General features: G+C 45.7%; 1 protein-coding gene across 1 annotated transcript in view; it reads right to left on the reverse strand.

Annotated features, from left to right (window-relative positions):
* MRPS28 (mitochondrial ribosomal protein S28) overlaps positions 1–15,667 on the reverse strand; it is a 41,696-nt gene extending 26,029 nt beyond the window's left edge. Inside the window, exons 1-2 of the mRNA XM_081205278.1 lie at positions 15,376–15,667; positions 7,483–7,664 (exon numbers count right to left, since the gene is read on the reverse strand). Of these exons, the coding sequence (XP_081061404.1) occupies positions 7,483–7,664; positions 15,376–15,510 (317 nt within the window). The 5' untranslated portion in view covers positions 15,511–15,667. The remainder of the gene's footprint in view (positions 1–7,482; positions 7,665–15,375) is intronic.
* Between the last annotated feature and the right edge of the window lie 3,922 nt (positions 15,668–19,589).

Genomic DNA, 19,589 nt, shown 5'->3' on the forward strand with positions numbered 1-19,589 from the left:
TTCCTTATTTCTATCCATACCGCCATAATCTCTCTTTCCCTTTATTTTCTATAGGGGAGAAGGTGTGAAGCCGGGGGGGGGGGGGAGAGAGAAATGGCTACATAAATCTGGTGACCCTATCCCAGTCTTTCTGCTCAGATGTCCTCGACCTGGCAAGGGCAGGAAACCAGGAAGTTCTATTCACCACTGATGGAAGCACCACCTTTGTCCCAGCCTGTACAGTCTCTAGAGGCAATAGGAAAAAGGTGGCACAAGGGAAGAGATATATTCCTAGCCACTGCCCCAGCTGGGATGCCAAAGGTCTCCTGAAATGAAATATTTTAGGGAGTCGCCAAAGTTATTGAGCCGCCATGAACCGGTAACATTTAATAATAATAATAATAATAAATTTTATTTATATCCCGCCCTCCCCAGCCAAAGCCGGGCTCAGGGCGGCTAACAACAATAAAATAATCAATCAAATAATCACACAATCTAAAAATATTTCATTATAAAAATTAATTAAATCAAATTGATGGCAACCAATTAAGTAGAATTATGTGCAGGTTGCCAGAGGAGGGAGTCAGGCTGCGCCCTGACCAAAGGCCTGGCGGAACAACTCTGTCTTGCAGGCCCTGCGGAAAGATGTCAGGTCCCGCAGGGCCCTAGTCTCTTTTGACAGAGCATTCCACCAGTTTGGAGCTGCAGCCGAGAAGGCCCTGGCTCTAGTTGAGGCCAGCCTAACCTCTCTGAGGCCTGGGACCTTGAGGATGTTATTATTTGCAGACCGTAGGTTTCTCTGTGGGGCATACCAGGAGAGGCGGTCCCGTAGGTACGAGGGTCCTAGGCCGTATAGGGCTTTAAAGGTTAAAACCAGCACCTTAAACCTGATCCTGTACTCCACCGGGAGCCAGTGCAGCTGGTATAATACCGGATGAATGTGCTCTCGCAGCGAAGACCCCATAAGGAGTCTCGCCGCGGCATTCTGCACCCGCTGGAGTTTCTGGGTCAGTCTCAAGGGCAGCCCCACGTAGAGCGAGTTACAATAATCCAGTCTGGAGGTGACCGTCGCATGGATCACAGTGGCTAGGTCAGGACGAGAGAGATAAGGGGCCAACTGCTTAGCTTGGCGGAGATGAAAAAATGCCGCCTTTGTTATAGCTGTAATCTGCGACTCCATAGAGAGGGAGGTATCGAAGATTACACCCAAACTCTTAACGGACGGTGCTGGCACTAATTGCACCCCCGCAAGAGATGGGAGTTGCCCCCTCGATCCCATATCGTCCCGCCCCAGCCAGAGGACCTCTGTCTTCGAAGGATTTAACTTCAACCGGCTCCCACGTAACCATCCAGCCACAGCTTCCAGACATCTGGTCAGTGTGTCTGGGGCCGAGTCAGGATGGCCATCCATCAACAGATAGAGTTGGGTGTCATCAGCATACTGATGGCAACCCAGCCCAAAACTCCGGACAAGCTGGGCGAGGGGGCGCATAAAGATGTTAAAAAGCATCGGGGAGAGAATTGCACCCTGAGGTACTCCACACACCAAGGAGTGGCGTGATGACAATTCCCCCCCAAGCGCCACCCTCTGTCCCCGACCAGAGAGAAACGAGCGCAGCCATTGAAGGACTGTGCCCTGGATCCCCACGTCGGCAAGGCGGTGGTCCAGGAGTTCGTGATCGACCATGTCAAAGGCTGCTGACAGATCTAGAAGAATCAGCAGCCCCGACCCGCCTCGATCCAGCTGTCTGCGGAGATCATCTGTTAGGGCGACCAGAGCCGTCTCGGTCCCATGACCAGCGCGGAAGCCGGACTGGAATGGGTCCAGAGCAGATGTTTCATCCAGAAACCTACCAAGCTGTTCAGCAACCGCTCTCTCAATCACCTTACCCAGGAATGGAAGATTCGAGACCGGGCGGTAATTGGATAGATCTGAGGGATCTAATGATGTTTTCTTTAAGAGCGGACGCACCACCGCCTCCTTCAGTTCCCCTGGGAATATCCCGGTGCCAAGGGACAAATTGATGATATCCCCCAGGGGGCCCCGCACCTCGTCTGGACACGCTCTAATCAGCCATGACGGGCACGGGTCCAGAGGACAGGTGGTGGGCTTTCCAGCTTGGAGGAATCTGTCCACATCGGCTGGAGATATCCGGTCAAAGTGGTCCAATACTGGACCCGAGGACAGTCGAGGGGCCTCCAGTTCCTTTATTGTATCCAAATTGGCAGGGAGGTCATGGCGGAGCAACAGGACCTTCTCCGCAAAAAAGCTCGCAAATGCCTCACAGCTGTGTGTCAGATTGTTATTTAAATTTGGCTGTCCTTCAAGGGACGTTAAAGACCGAATTATACTAAATAATTGCGCCGGGCGAGAGCTAGCGGATGCAATGGAGGCCGAGAAGTAAGACTTCTTAGCAGCCTTCACTGCCATCTCATAGGTTTTCATAAAAACCCTATAAGATGTTCTTGAGGCTCCGTCACGGGCACCCCGCCATACTCGCTCTAGCCGTCTGAGGTCCCGCTTCATTTTCCGAAGCTCCTCGGTAAACCAGGGAGCCCGGTTTCTGCGGGGTCGCAGAGGGCGCTTAGGTGCGATCTCATCGATGGCTGCCAGGAGCTGGGTATTCCAGCCCTCAACAAGCTCAGTCAATGAGTCGCCAGGGGGAGCATGGTCCCGCAAGGCTTGACGGAATCTATCCGGGTCCATCAGCCTCCGCGGGCGAGCCCAAATCGGCTCGCCACCTAAGCAGGGTGGGGGTGGAAAGTCAATCCTGGCTTTCAGAGCGTAGTGATCAGACCATGGCACCTTCATCGAAGGAGACATGATCACATCTATACCGGCGCCAAAGATCAAATCCAGCGTGTGGCCTGCTTGATGTGTGGGGCCCGATACAAACTGGGAGAGCCCTAGTGTCGCCATGGAAGACACCAGGTCCAGAGCCTGTGAGGAGGGAGTGGCATCAGCGTGGAAGTTGAAGTCTCCCAATACCAATAGGTTAGGGAACTCCAAGGCCCAGCCGGCCACCGCCTCCAGCAGGCCTGACAGGGTGGCTGCTGGTGCGCTAGGTGGCCGGTACACCAGCCAGACAGCCAAGCTCTCCTCGGAGCCCCACACTAGGCCAACACATTCAATGCCGGGGATCGATGGCGATGGTAGAGCCCTGAAAGAACAATCTTCCCGGATTAATACTGCCACCCCTCCCCCCCGGCCCACAGTCCGTGACTGGTGGAGGACGGAGAAACCTGGGGGCGCCATCTCTCGTAAGGTAACAGTTACCCCTTCGCGCACCCAGGTCTCCGTCACACAAGCCAGGTCAACTCCCTGCGAGATAAAGAAATCTCGCAGGGTAGCAGTTTTGTTGCCTATAGACCTGGCATTGCACAACACCAGTGACGGAGGTGAGTAATCCTTGCTCACCCTACCCTCGTCTCTCGGGATGGGGCGCAGATTGGAAGGGGTACGAGCATATCCATATCTCGATCCCCTTCGCCTGTAACATCTGCCCCCACCGCCATACCTCCCTCGCCCCTCCACGGTCGCAATCCCAAGCCTCATACTAACCTCCATTTACAAATAGAAAACAAAACAACCAAAACAATTATACCCAAACAAAACCAATCCCCGCCCCACTCAGTGTCCAACCCCCCCAAAAAAAACAAAAAAAAAACAAAATGGAACAAACAAAAATACATAAATAAAAACCACCATTCACGGTGGTACAACAAAGTAAACAATAAAAGCACCTTTAAAACACCTTAAAATATATAAAAACATCTTTAACATTTGCAGCAGATAATGAAATAATATAATATTATAAAAAACAACAACCCCCATTTAAGGTGCTGCAAATTAAAGCAATTAAAACATTTAAAACTATTTTGTCCATTGCTGCCGGTAGCTGCTCTGTCCTCTAAACCGTGATGGTAGTGCAGGCCCTGCCCCCTAGGCCGGATGGAGTTGGCAGGAGAGGGAGCGGTCTTCCCGGCACTCACAAGGCAGCAACAGCAGTCGTGTCCCGGAGGCCTCTCCCAGGCCTCTTATGCTGTGGCGATGAGTGCAGGCCCCGCCCCCTAGGCCGGATGGAGTTGGCAGAAAGGGAGCGGTCCTCCCAACACTCACGCAAGCAGCAGCACCAGCAGTCTTGTCCCGGAGGCCTCTCTCAGGCCTCTTATGCTGTGGCGATGAGTGCAGGCCCCGCCCCTTAGGCCAGATGGAGTTGGCAGAAAGGGAGCGGTCCTCCCAACACTCACGCAAGCAGCAGCACCAGCAGTCTTGTCCCGGAGGCCTCTCCCAGGCCTCTTATGCTGTGGCGATGAGTGCAGGCCCCGCCCCCTAGGCCGGATGGAGTTGGCAGAAAGGGAGCGGTCCTCCCAACACTCACGCAAGCAGCAGCACCAGCAGTCTTGTCCCGGAGGCCTCTCCCAGGCCTCTTATGCTGTGGCGATGAGTGCAGGCCCCGCCCCTTAGGCCAGATGGAGTTGGCAGAAAGGGAGCGGTCCTCCCAACACTCACGCAAGCAGCAGCACCAGCAGTCTTGTCCCGGAGGCCTCTCCCAGGCCTCTTATGCTGTGGCGATGAGTGCAGGCCCCGCCCCCTAGGCCAGATGGAGTTGGCAGAAAGGGAGCGGTCCTCCCAACACTCACGGAAGCAGCAGCACCAGCAGTCTTGTCCCGGAGGCCTCTCTCAGGCCTCTTATGCTGTGGCGATGAGTGCAGGCCCCGCCCCTTAGGCCAGATGGAGTTGGCAGAAAGGGAGCGGTCCTCCCAACACTCACGCAAGCAGCAGCACCAGCAGTTCAACACTGCATGTGGCTTTGGTGATCCTTATGTTAACCCATTTACATGTGCAAGCAAAGGATATGAGTTCATTTAGAAAAAAACTGAGTAGACCCTCAAGTACAATGACTATTATGATGGATTGTGTTTTGCAATGACTTGCACACTGGCTCCAAGATGTAAATTCTGCTAGCTAATGCTTAATTGTCTACAGCGCTAAACAAAGACGTACTCCAAAAATGGGTACAGATTCATGGTCTCAGCAATTTGGGCAACAGTGTTTTTGTGGAATACCGAGCCACAGAAAGCAGCACCTCAATTTGCGGCTGAAAATAACTTCTTCAGAACAACAAAGTGGGTGGCAAAACAAAAAGTACACTGTAAGGCAACTAAGCGAATAATATGATGTCCACAGTAGATAAAGAGTTATAATTTCCAAAGTATATACTACTATAAATAAAGTTGGGGAGTTATTTGCTGGAAGAATGCATAGATTCAGCCTGCAATCACACAGCTACTATGTGTGAGTGCTGTAAAAAAAATAAAAGCTGTCTATTGCTTGACAGTAGACATACTGGCACCACATGCATTGTTTAGACAAGAGCTATGGTGAATGTGTAACAGCAGTTCTAAAATACTACCCTCTTTAAATTTAAACTTCTTTAAATATAAAATAGCAGCTATTCTCTTAAAAACACATACACTTCTATGATACAGAAACAGGACAAGGAAAACCATCTTGTCAAAGATTTCTTTCTGGGATTTCAGTACTTTGTGGCTAGAAGCCTAAGTATTACATACTTTATTTGCCAGCAACCATCTCAAGTCACTGAAACTCACACCACCTTTTCTTTTGAGGAGGAAGTTAAGGAAAAATGAACACACACAAAAAGAAACTGTTAATAATCAGATAGCTTTGGTTATTCATTGTTAAAAAGAGAAGAGCTTGCAAGGGTGTAAGTCAGCACATCTATTTAACATATTTTACAAAGCTTAGGAATTCCATCTAGTGAGGAAAGGAACAAGTTACAACAAAACCTTTTTGTTATAGTTTACAATCCTGGTTTACAGACTTTATTTTTGAAACAAGTTTTCATTTAAATTGCTTACCTTTTGCACAGAATTTTAACCAAATTTATTTAACTTAAAGTATTTCACTTAAGTCACTGGTTATTACTTGTAAACTAGCTAAAGAATTATAAAGTTTCACAGGCATGTTAGGGGACATGGGGTGGGGAAAGTGTTTCAATCCTTCTCCCTCCCATTTTCTCATTTCCTGACCTCACAAACCAACCCTGCCTACCACTCCCAGTCTCTCCTTCCCTACCTCCAACAGCAACAGCAACTTCAATGATGGACAGAAAGATAAGAAACTCTTCTCCCAGCTTCCCATCCTTTCATCCATCAATGTGGGGTCGTGTAGACTGAGAGTCAATTCTGCTTTACTCCAGTTGACTGTAGCAATTACTGCAGATCCTTTGAAATGGACTGTGTACCCACTCTTAAAGCCATGTGGACAGCTGGCAGACAAAGCAAAGGAAATAGACCCAGTACCCATTGGAATGAGAATTCAAAGTGTAACTCTTTCTCTTTGAATGTGACGGAGTGTTGGGAAATAGCTGGTATGTATACAGTAGTACCTCGAATTACATACGCTTCAGGTTACATATGCTTCAGGTTACAGACTCTGCTAACCCAGAAATAGTACCTCGGGTTAAGAATTTTGCTTCAGGATGAGAACAGAAATCATGCTCCGGCGGCGCGGCGGCAGCAGGAGGCCCCATTAGCTAAAGTGGTCTTCAGGTTAAGAACAGTTTCAGGTTAAGAACGGACCTCCGGAACAAATTAAGTACTTTACCCGAGGTACCACTGTATTTTAATCTTATCTGACCCCACTGTTGCATGGCAAAATTATCTAAAACCAGAGACCCAGAGCCACATTTGTCTAGTTATTTCAATTCAGTCAGCTCTCATTTCCCTTCTGCTCCCCATACCCCACTTCCCAGAACCATCTCAAACCCTAACTTCCCATGAACAGCATAGAGATCTGTGTGAAGGGCCTCTCTCCAAAATAATTTTTCTCTCTTCTGTTAAGACTTGTTTTACTCAGTTTGCTTTCTACTCTACCCTATTCCTTCACCCATTCTGTCTCCTGAGGCCCATCTGATGTCTCATGCAATTCCTGCCAGAATGCAGGAGCACGTGTGACAGCAGCAGGAGTTCATTGCCAGCAACACTATGAACAGATTTTAAAAGTACTGGAAGCAATATTTAGCCATAGCTGCCTGTTTTAGCTCCTTCCCTTCTTCTGGAGCCAGGACAAGCAGGCGAAAAATTATACACCTGTACTGCCTCATTAAGAGGCAGAGGGGTGAACGGGTTCCTATACTGTCATGGAAGCCTGTCTATGACATTAAATGCAAAGTATCTTTTATGGTCACTTCCCTTAGCAGCTGGAGAGAATAGAAAAAACAGACTTTTAAGGTAACGTCTAAACCAATTATGAGATTGTGAAGTTTCAATATCTGAGGGTGAACTTGTCTGAAATACATGAATATTCAACTTTTATCACACATATTATATAATAATAATTTATTTTTTATACCCCACCCATCTGGCTGGGTTTCCCCAGCCACTCTGGGCAGCTTCCAACAAAATATTAAAATACAATGGTCTGTTAAAACATTAAAAGCTTCCCTAAACTTCCATCATGAATGTTTTACTTACTCGCCATCTACTTCTGGTCGCTTGCATACACAATGAAATTTGCCACCAAAATCTATATACAGATCATCTTCTGTGATGTGGAAAATTTCTCCAATGGCAATTTTGTCTTTGCAAGGTCCCATCTGAATTAAAGGAGAGCGCCTCAACATGGATGCAAAGGATTCCGCCTTCCTGGAAGGAACCTAGATAAAAAAATAATAATTTTTCTTTAAGTTACACATTTGGTGCACCAGCTCATTCAACAAAACACTAAATAAGCATACTTTTGTTTTAGATCATTTGATTCCCAATCTAGAGACAACAATAGGCAGTAATAGCCTACATTCAATGATCCACCTATATGCAGTCAAAAAACTACTGAAGCTATTTTTTAAAACCTGCTATGTGGAGAAAAGACTGGGATTGAGTAATTCCACTCTTACACCAAATGAGTGATTCGTGCTGTCAAAACTAGCACGTCCTATCAACTGCTGTAATGATAAGCTGGGATAACCACCAAGGTGCCTTCTAGATGTTGTGAACTATTAACTCTTATCATCCCTGACCACTGATCACTCTAGCTGGGGCTGATGGGAGTTGTAGCCCATAATATCTGCAAGGCACCATATTGGCTACCCCTCAGCCAAGGACATTTACTTGATTGGGACTGATTCTAGAATAGAATAGAATAGAATAGAATAGATTCTTTATTGTCATTACACAAGTGCAACATTGTACAAAGTGCAACGAAATTGGATGCCATCCCTTAAAACATCAAAAGCAAAACAACAACAACAACCAAACAAACCACATTCCAGCCACACCCACACCACACCCATCAAACTCCCAGGTCACACTATCGAGTTACAGCATTCAAAAAGGCCACAGCTCTTGGATAGAAACTGTTTTTCAGTCTATTTGTCTTTGACTTGATGTTTCTATATCTCCTGCCAGAAGGCAGTAGTGCAAACAGACCGTGTCCCGGGTGAGATGAATCCTGCAGGATGTTATTTGCTTTCCTAAGACAACGGGAACCGTACAGTTCTTCCAAAGATGGGAGAGGATGACCAATAATCCTTTGGGCTGTGGTTATGACCTTCTGGAGCACCTTCCTCTCCCTAGCTGTACAACTGGAGAACCAAGCACAAATACAGTATGTAAGAATGCTCTCTATGGAGCCTCGGTAGAAGCACACCAGCAGTCTCTCACTCAGATTGTTCTTCTTTAAAAGTCTGAGGAAATAAATTCTCTGCTGGGCCTTCTTCACCAGAGCAGTGGTATGTGCGCTCCAAGTCATGCCCTGATCGATAGCTACTCCCAAAAACCTGAATTCCGCCACCCTCTCCACCCGTTCCCCGTTGATATACAAGGGCTGAATGTCCGCCTTTTTTTTCCTGTAATCCACCACCAATTCCTTGGTCTTAGCCGTATTAAGAGCCAGATTGTTCTCTCCACACCAAACACAGAGCCGCTCCACCTCGTCCCGATAGGCGGACTCATCCCCTCCTGAAATGAGCCCTACCACCGTAGTGTCATCAGCAAACTTGATGATTTTGTTGCTGGAATAGATGGCTGTACAGTCATACGTATAGAGAGTGTAGAGCAGGGGACTCAACACACAACCCTGTGGTGAGCCGGTGTTAAGGCTAAGGGCTGTGGACATGTGTGACCCTACTCTAACCCTCTGAGAACGTTCTGACAAAAAATCCAAAACCCAGAGACAGGTGGGAGTTGTAGCCCATAATATCTGCAAGGCACCATATTGGCTACCCCTCAGCCAAGGACATTTACTTGATTGGGACTGATTCTACTGAAACTTCTTATCAAGGAAGTAGCACAGGCTGATATATGAATGAGCCTTTCAGCTGCACATGCAGTCCCTTCACTTCTGTGTCAGCAGAACTTCTTATTTTGTTTGAACCAGCTTGGGAGCAAGCCAGAATATCAAACCAACTTCCAATCATGGTTTCCTATCCAGGCATGTTCCGAAGCTTTTAACCATAGTTCTCTGGTATGGGCAAAACAGGAAACCTGTCATGACCTCAGAGCCTAGTGCCAATCAAGACACAAAGTTGGAGGCTGCAGATTCACCAGCTAAGTAGTCAAACTCTGAGCCTGATGTTGCTGTTAAGGGGATCACTAAATTCAGAACTGGGGGGGGGGGGCAGGAGCAACATGGACCAGAACTAACAGAGCTAGGCCTGATGGAGATAGAAATGGAATCCTCATGGGCACCTTCTTCCCTGGGTCCGAAGAACCAAAAGACCTCCCAACCCACCACGCAGGTCCAATGGGACAGAGAGTGCAGAAGCACCCATTGGCAGGCACTTTGGGTTAGATCTATACAGTGGTACCTCGGGTTAGATACGCTTCAGGTTACACACTCCGCTAACCCAGAAATAGTGCTTCAGGTTAGGAACTTTGCTTCAGGATGAGAACAGAAATCGGGCTCTGGTGGCGTAGCGGCAGCAGGAGGCTCCATTAGGTAAAGTGGTGCTTCAGGTTAAGATCAGTTTCAGGTTAAGAATGGACCTCCGGAACGAATTAAGTACTTAACCTGAGGTACCACTGTATAGTTAGGTACCAGAAAGCTCCACTGCTATACAGTGGTACCTTGGGTTAAGAACTTAATTCGTTCTGGAGGTCTGTTCTTAACCTGAAACTGTTCTTAACCTGAAGCACCACTTTAGCTAATGGGGCCTCCCGCTGCCGCGCGATTTCTGTTCTCATCCTAAAGCAAAGTTCTTAACCCGAGGTACTATTTCTGGGTTAGCGAGTCTGTAACCTGAAGCATCTGTAACCCAAGGTACCACTGTAATGGAACTTCTGTTTCCTCTTCTCTCTCCTGCCAAGTGCTCCTAAATATGCTCTGGAGGGTCCCCAACCTCCCAGAGCTGGTTTTGGGGGTATGTAGGAGGCTGGAAGGGACAAAAGAAAGGTGCATTGCACCCACTGAAGTCTGTTGCACCAGCTGAGCTGCAGCACTACGTATGACCCATAGTTCCTCTAAGGCAGTGGTGGAGAACCCTTGGACATCCTGAAGGGCCAAATATTCCCTAATCCTGCTCTGAGGACTGCAGTTCTCATGAAGGGAATGGACCCTAGAAGAGGACTGAAGAAAAAAGCTCAGAAGGTCTCAGTCCACCTCTGTCACAGGCAGAGCTCTCTGAGGTTCTGCAACTGCTCACCTGCCCAGCCTTGTAGGCTACTTCAAAAGATCAGAACAGGGCAAAACTATAGTTAATTGAAGACTTCCTGATTTGCGTGTTCTTGCCACAAAGGGAGGAGCAAAATGGCCTGCCTGTATGCACGCCAAAAGGAATGTTCATCACTTGGCTCAATGAAGCTGAGATATGATCAAACTGAGCATTACCACAAGACCAGATAAATAAGGAGCTGCTATAAAGTTACTGCCAAAGGGCAGCTTATCGTAGAAAAGCTAATTATGTAAATCTACCCTCAGAATTCTGTTGCCAGGTGTAGAGTTTCAATTTAGAACACTTTTAAGTAGCATGGTTAAGAACACAAGAACTTGTTGATATCTAGTAAAGCTGAATGTTTGAAGATACAGGACACATAAAGTACTTCCTCACACAGCACAGGGTTAAAATATGGAATTTGATCCCACAAGAGACAGTGATGGCCACCAACTTAGCTTTAAGAGGATTGTTTGCTTGCTTGTTTCATAAAATTTATACACCACTTGATTGTAAAAAAACCCCTCTCAATGCTGATTAGACAATGCATGGAGAATAAGGATAAGGATTATCAATGACTAATAGGCATGTTGGCTATGCTCTGTCTCCACTGTTTCTGAATACCAGTTGTTGGAAATCGCAGTAGAGGAATGAGCTCTTATGTTATGGTCCTGCTTGTGAGTTTCTCACAGGCATCTGCATGGTCACTGTGAAAACAGGATGCTAGGCTACACGAGCAAGTGGCCTGATCCTACAAGGCCGTTTTTATGTTTTCTTAACAGTGAATGAAAATGTGACATCCAGATATTCATATTTTCCTTACTTTCACAGCGATCATTCATGACATTCATGGTACAAAAAAAATGGCATACAAGAGACATTGTCCTGAACCATCCCATTTTGCATCATCCTAGCAGCTAATAAAGCCTCTAGAAAACAGGAAAGTTATCACACCTCTAAGAAATCTATCCTAGTGGTGCAAATGCACAAAGCCAAGTAACTGTCTCTGAGGTTAGGATGCCAACTCAACTGAGTCCTAGAATCCGGTCCATAACCAAGAAAAGAAAAGAGGATTTATGATAACATCATAGTTTTTCCCTTTAAGCCAGGGGTAGCTAACCTTAGGCCCTCCAGATGCTGTTACACTCCAATTCCAATCATCCCCAACCAGCATGGGTAAAAGATATGTAACATTTGGAGGGCCAAAGGTTTGCCAACCCTGCTCTAAGTCTATATGGCTGGAGTAAATACGAAGACAAACTTTGAATGTTCATATATTACTTAATATAATATTGATAGAATGAATGAAAATAAGCATTCTGTATAAAAAAGTGCAAACAAACTGAGTAACAAGCTTTAAGTGACAAGCCAAGTGGAAACATATATTAGCACCTTTCTGCTTTACAAGTACACAACCTCTCTCAAACACTGTCATCAACATTTGGGTAAACAGAATTTTAAAAACCAAAAGAATAACTATGCTAGCACATATCAGCAACAACAGAAACTATTCCTTCTACCTTAGAAACTACTTGGTTTATCTGACAAAAGATTTTGTACCATTATTTGGCACATGGTGGTCAATAAACATATTAGTGTGTGTACATTTTATATGTATACAGAAGCCAACAGCAAATAAAGTTAATAAGGTGAGAACTGAAGGTAATGAGAATACAAACACATTCTGACTCGGAAGAACAATATACAATGGACAATCTGAACATTTGCTGAAGCATGAAACCAAAAATATCACCTAGATGCTGAAAACACTAGACATAGATACAACCCAACCCAGTAAGAGACATGAGAACCACTCCTAGTCCTTGTTAGCACTGCTTAAAAAATACCAGTCTGATGTTTTAGGCGTGCCGACAGAAAACAAACAGCAGGAGCAACCTAAGTGAAGTATTGACCTAAAATAATTTGTCAGCTAAATCTGAAGCCAAACTATTCTTATCCAAGATACCATACCACTTGTGTGTGTCATGTTACAAACAAATCACCAGTTTTGAATTAGAAATAAAGGCAAGTATAAATATTAGGCACTAAGATAGCCAAATATGATGAGGAATTGTATATGAGTGGGCCAGCAGAGGGTAGATGGAGTGCTAACAATTAACTAACAATTTAAACATCCTTTCTCAGCTCACACCATAGAAATTAAGTGGGCTGCTACAAGACAGAGCCTCCTCCTCCTGCTGCACATTTAGTATAGAAATGCAGTTGTTCCTCCCTCCTCTGCCAGCCTCCCATTTGCCATTAAAAAAGAAGTACCCTTTGTGGGGTTATTTGCAAGTAACACAGCAAGAATAAACACATGCATAAAATGAAGTTTTGCAAAGGTATGTTTTTATACATATCTGTAGCTCACACAACCAGATATATGCAAAGAAAAGTATGCCAATACATGCTACTCTAACCAATCTATTACCCTCTAACTGATCTCATACGTCTAACCTCTCCCCCTTTCTTTTCTTGTGTGTCACTTCTTAACCTAAAGACGCAGCCTCATATTTTATGTACTTTGTTAATGTATTTGTCCAAGAAATATTCACATCATTCTTAGACTTCTGGAGATTAAATATAGCTAGTATGTAGCTCTGGAAAGAAAAGCTTCCCAAGTTACATTTTCCCCCTAACACATTAAGAAGCTGTTTGGAGAAGATTTGGGGCTGCTCCACAAAATTACTTTTCTACAGATTTAAGTGGGTCCAACTGTTTTTCAGTACAAAGCAACAAACCAGATTGTATATCTAGCAGCAGTCTGCGAGACCAGAGCCATATTTCCCAGCTGTCACAATCAGAAATATAGCCTGGTTCATATGCTATGCTTGTTTGAGCACACGTCTGAGGATGGCTGCAACTGTTTGAATACCCTAAGATTCCAAGCTGTGACTTGGAAAGGACTTCCAGGACCAAGCGCCACCTTCAGTCTTGTGTACAACTCCATTAAAAGCTAGGTTAAAAATATGTATTTGCCCAATGAAATGCATGTCTGTATTGTGCAAAATGAGCCATTGAGAATTGTTAGAAAGTGCTATTTCCTGAGAGGAACTAAAGAGAAAATAACAAGAGACTATGAGAAAAAGACGCCAACATAGCCTGGGTATTTCTCTGTTCCTACTTCAGGCCATGAGTTTAAGTGTTAAATTTTCTTTTCTAATTAAAACCTAAATATTGCATATTAGCTGATAAAAAAGAGCTAGAAACAAATACTGTGTTTTATAAGCTGAATCTATGCACTCTTATTCAGATTAGTTTGTGCACTATGCCTACTTCAGTGTTGGTGATTCTTGAAGACTGCAATCTCAAAAGCAAAAACTTATGCAATCTTTATTTATTTTGTCTGTTTATACAAAAATGTATATCCTGCCCATGGTGTTGTCTGTTTATATAAAAAAGTATAAGAAAATATACCCAAATGAAGGAGCTTGTATTCCAAAAAATTGGCTTCATCATGAGTACTAATTCAGTTTCATCATGAATACTAAAAACCGACGGCCAAAAAAACCTGTGAGCTCTATTTTGTTCTGGTACTCGAAACAAATTCCTGGGCTCAGAATTATTTAATTCACAAGACCTATTTAAGCAGTCAAATTATGCGTGTGTAAACAATCAGGGGATGGGCCACTGCCAAGCCCTGACCACTTTGATCTTGTTTACAGCCCTTCACATATTTGACAGAGGTCTGAAGCTCGGAGCACTCTTTTTTCATGGAGGTTCCCTGAACAACAACAAAACAGAATTTACATGTGAGTAATCTAAATGCCCAAATTAGTACAGTATATGTCTCACAAATCCACCACTCCAGTTGGTGGATCGCAGCATTCTAGTAGAAATCTATTCAGTAGATTCTACGAGCTTGAAATCTGCTCATCCCTATTTTACACTACCTACCAAGGCTGCAGCCATGTACACTCTGACCTGGGAGTAAGCCGCATTGGGCAATAACCGGGTCTTACTCCCAAGTAAACATGCACAGACTCAAATCTTCCTGTCTTGGAAACCAGTCCCGATATGTTCGACGAGCTTAAATGGTAAATGTACCCGACCATTAGGTCCCGTCGTGACTGACTCTGGGGTTGCAGCGCTCATCTCACTTTATTGGCCGAGGGAGCCGGCATACAGCTTGCAGGTCATGTGGCCAGCATGACTAAGCCACTTCTGGCGAACCAGAGCAGCGCACGGAAACGCCATTTACCTTCCCGCCGAAGTGGTACCTATTTATCTACTTGCACCTTGACATGCTTTCGAAATGCTAGGTTGGCAGGAGCTGGGACCGAGCAACGGGAGCTCACCCCGTCGCAGGGTTTCGAACCGCCAACCTCCTGATCGGCAAGCCCTAGGCTCTGTGGTTTAACCCACAACGCCATGAGCTTACCTACAAGCAAATGTGGAAACCTAAGGCTACAACTCTCTTGTGTATTTTACCTGGGGGTAATTAATTACTCCATATAACTCTGCGGGACCGGCTTCCGAGTAAACGCGCACACACGTACCCAGGCAGTCCCTCTCAGAAGCAAATGTGAGAGGGAAAAGAGAGGCAAAGAAGGGACTGGGAAGAGGGGAGGGGAGATTCCCACACAAAAAAGCATCCACTGACACACGTCCACTAGCAGGGCCGGGTTTGTCGCCCTCCGCCCCGGAACAAACTCAAGCCACGCTAGAAGGAAGCAGGGGGAGAGTAAGAAGAGATGCACGTCCGCGCGCGCCGCACCTCGCTTCCGCCGCCTCCTTGCCCCGAAAGACCTTGGCGCCGCCAGCCAACTGCCATTCCTGTAGCCCCGCAGAGGACTCGCGTCTCTAACAAAGAGGCTCTCAGGTGTCTCGCGACGATAACGGCCGCCGCCATGGCAAACACCTGCCCCGCGCTTTCCAGTCAGCCAAGCTCCTCCTGCGCCGGAAACGGTCCCTCTCAAAAGCTCGCCCCGAGAGGCAGAAAGGTTTACACGTATCTGGGCCTTACGCCGGAAGTAGCCTAGGGAGGCACAACCCTTCTCACTGCAGTTCCGCCCGAATGAAGTTCCGTAGCAACCAACCCGCGCGTCAGCGACGCCCGCCCCTTCCCTTATGAGGAGAAATCACGCCAGGAATCATCTCGTCACGTGGCCCACCGCGCTCGCGATGCGGAAAGGAGCTTAAGTGTCTTCGCTTTGTGAACGCAGACAGCCTGTTGAGAGAACTGCGCATGCGCTTACGCCAGACAGCAAGCTTGCTTATTTACTTATAGGAGCTGTAGCTACCAGTTACTTAATGGGCCATTTAGACATTGTAGAATGTAGATCCTTATATAGAAACACACGAGGGAGTAAGGAGCAAGCTCTGGAACTTAAGAGCAGAAATGCAAAAAAAAAAAAACACCTGGGGTGGGGACGAGGACACTGCGGGGGGGGGGGGTGAACCCCAGAATAGCTCACTGTAGATGCTGACCAAGGGTGGAAGGAAGAAGAGGGCAAAGTGAGGTTTGGAGAATCCTCGAACAAGGCCTGAAGCTCCACACAGGAGCATCCCCACACTGCAACATTTTGTTGCAGATCTCACCTATGACAGGGCATGGAGACAAGGGAGAAATAAGCAGAGCTACTGTCTTCTAAATTTTATTGTGTCCTATATCCCACAACGTAAAATCATTCCAATGCTACTTAAAATAGCAGTAAAATTATACCAATAGTCGTACCTTGGTTCTCAAATGTTCTTCTGAAAATGTTTGAAAACCAAGGCACAGCTTCCGATTGGCTGCAGGAGCTTCCTGCACTCAATCAGAAGACGTGTCAGACATTCATCTTCCAAAGAACATTCGCAAACCGGAACACTTCCTTCTGGGTTTGCGGCATTCAGGAGCCAAAATGGACAAGTACCAAGGCTTTCGAGAACCAAGGTACAACTCTAGTCTACAAATTTTAGCCCCAATGAAGCTACTTACTAGTATGTATATTCCACCTTTTCAAGAAGCTTAAGGTACCATCCCCAATTCTGTCCCCCTTTATCCTCATGACAAGCTTATTGTATTTTTGGTTTTATTGTATTTTTGGTTTTATGGAAGCCGCCCAGAGTGGCTGGGGAGGCCCAGCCAGATGGGCGGGGTATAAATAATAAATTATTATTATTATTATTATTATTATTATTATTATTATTATTATTATTATTACTTTATTGTCATTGTACAACTTGTATACAGTGAGATTACACGAGACCCCCCCCCCTCAGCTCTCTCTCCTCGTTGACTGACGCACACCCACCAAACCCGAAAGTCGGTTGCCCTTTTGTCATCTTTTCATTCAGCAGCCTAACAACTCACAGATAGAAGCTGTTCTTTACCCTGTTGGTGCGACTAATCATGCTTCTATATCTTCTGCCTGAGGGCAGGAGATCAATAAAGTGCCGGCCAGGGTGTGAATCATCCCTGAGAATTTTCCTCACTCTCCTGAGGCAACATTATGAGGTACATGAGGCCGAGATCAGGGCTAGCACAAGAGATTTCACCACCACTGCCACTCTTACTCATCCAATTCTCCTACTGGCAGTGGTTATAGCTCCTTCACCTGGGTTACTTTGTTTTGTTGCTGCTAGATTGGTGGTGAACAATTGCTGGGAACAGCAAGTGGGGAGAGTGCTATTGCACACAGCTCCTGTTTGGAAGCTTCCCATAGGCATCTGGTTGGCCATTGCGAGAAAGAATTGCTGGACTAATGGGCCATTGGCCTAACCTAGCTTGCTCCTTTTTATGACCCTCTTGAGCCAGGCAGGCAAGATGTGGAGTCTTGTCACTGTTAAACCAGCAGTAGCATACCAAGACGAATAAATCTCCTTACAAAAAATATGCCTGCTTCAGTCTGCCCAATGGTATGCTCAGTTTTGCATATAGCTTTTGACCAGCCTCTATAGATCAGGTTGCCATGAGCATATACCCCAGGCCTCTGGTAATGGCCCCTGAACCGAAACAGGTTCTCCAATATTGTGTTGCATTTTGGAGACTAAAACAGAGCTAGATTTGTTGTGCATATACCTTTGTGCTCCAAAACCCAGTGTTACTTGAGAGACATCATCACTCCTCTCTAAGGCCAGAGGGGTGCATGTGCCAGAGGAAGTAGAAGGTGGGGAAGGGTGGGTAACTATCACAAATGGCCCCAAGTATGGCTCTGTTAGTTACTGTAATGCAGGGGTGGTTAACCTAAGGTCCTGCATGTGGACTACACCTCGCATCAACCCTACCCAACATGGACAATGGTCTGGGATAATGGGAGTTGTAGTCCAACGACAATGAATTACAGTGGAGCCTCGGGTTGAGAACTTAATTCGTTCCAGAGGTCCGTTCTTAACCTGAAACTGTTCTTAACCTGAGGTGCAACTTTAGCTAATGGGGCCTCCCGCTACTCTGTTTTAGTCTTCTCCAAAAGGCAGCACAATATTGGAGAACCTGTTTTCATCCTGAAGCAAAGTTCTTAACTCGAGGTACTATTTCTGGGTTAGCAGAATCTGTAACCTGAAGCGTCTGTAACCCGAGGTACCACTGTACAAGGGTTTACCACATGAATTTGAAATCTAGGTAAGTTCTAAGTCAACTTTTGAAGAACAGTGTCAAACACTTTATATAAGCAGATGATATAAATTGGTGCACTGCACTGAATGTTATCATAGTTTAAGTATAATGAATCACACCACCTTGAATTGTATCATGTTTGCTATTTTCCATTGCCCTGATACTGTTTTATTAAACAGGACTAACTTCAAGGCAAAAATGGAGAGAAACAGAAATTGTTGATTCCCAAGAATTTGTGCACAAGCATCTAACCCTATGGCACTAGCAGAGCAAGACTGTAGAGGACTATAGCTATGTACTGTACTTGTGATCCTTCTGTTACCGAAAAATTGGGATATTAAAGTAACAGAAGTAGATGCTTGGTTGGTTTCAGCACAAGACATAAACCTGCCTGACACATTATTTTTTCAAAAGTTTAGAAAACAAAACGCCCTCTTGCTGTTGTAAATATAATGGTTTATCTCAATATCTTCATTTAAAATAGTTTGTTCAAGTGCTTCCACCTTGTGGCTACTGTGAGACTAGCCTATTTTAGGTATGATTAAAAGGTAAAGATACCCCTGACCGATAGGTCTAGTCGCTGACTCCTCTGGGTTGCATGCTCATCTCGCTCTATAGGCCGAGGGAGCTGGTGTTTGTCCGCGGACAGCTTCCGGGTCATGTGGCCAGCATGACTAAGCCACTTCTGGCGAACCAGAGCAGCGCACAGAAACACTCTTTACCTTCCTGCCAGACCAGTACCTATTTATCTACTTGCACTTTGACATGCTTTCGAACTGCTAGGTTGGCAGGAGCTGGGACCAAATAATGGAAGCTCACCCCGTTGCAGGGATTCGAACTGCTAACCTTCTGATTGGCAAGCCCTAGGCTCTGTGGTTTAGACCACAGCGCCACCCGCATATGATTAAGTTCATTATATTTAAAACAGTGTGTAAGACATAAATATTTTTGGAGACAGAGTAAGCCTTGTGGGTGGGGGACAGGTAAGTATAACAACACTCAATAACAATCAAGACCCAAAGCTTGACACCCAATTCTCTGGACCTTTTTCTCCAAATCAAATCCTGGAATTCCAGTACTTACTTGGTATATGACCATTCTTTGAAACTGAAAATGGATCCAAGCGGAAACTGATGTCCAGACATGACCTTTTGAGAATATGACCTAAAACAAATAGCATTTTCCTAGTTCTCAAGCACCTTGGGGTACCGCTGCATCCCATCACAATATCTGGGTGCCCCGGTTGAATCAGTGAGCAAAATGCTCGCTCCTCCTCCAACTCCATCTAGAAAGGAAGTGGTCTCTCAAATGCATATTTAGAAGCTCTAATTGAGACCTTCATTTGAAAAGGATAACCTTGTTTAAAAGACACAAGCCAACTCAAAGTAGCA

Source organism: Podarcis bocagei (assembly GCF_964188305.1).
Source record: "Podarcis bocagei genome assembly, chromosome: 8".
Taxonomy (NCBI): Eukaryota; Metazoa; Chordata; class Lepidosauria; order Squamata; family Lacertidae; genus Podarcis; species Podarcis bocagei.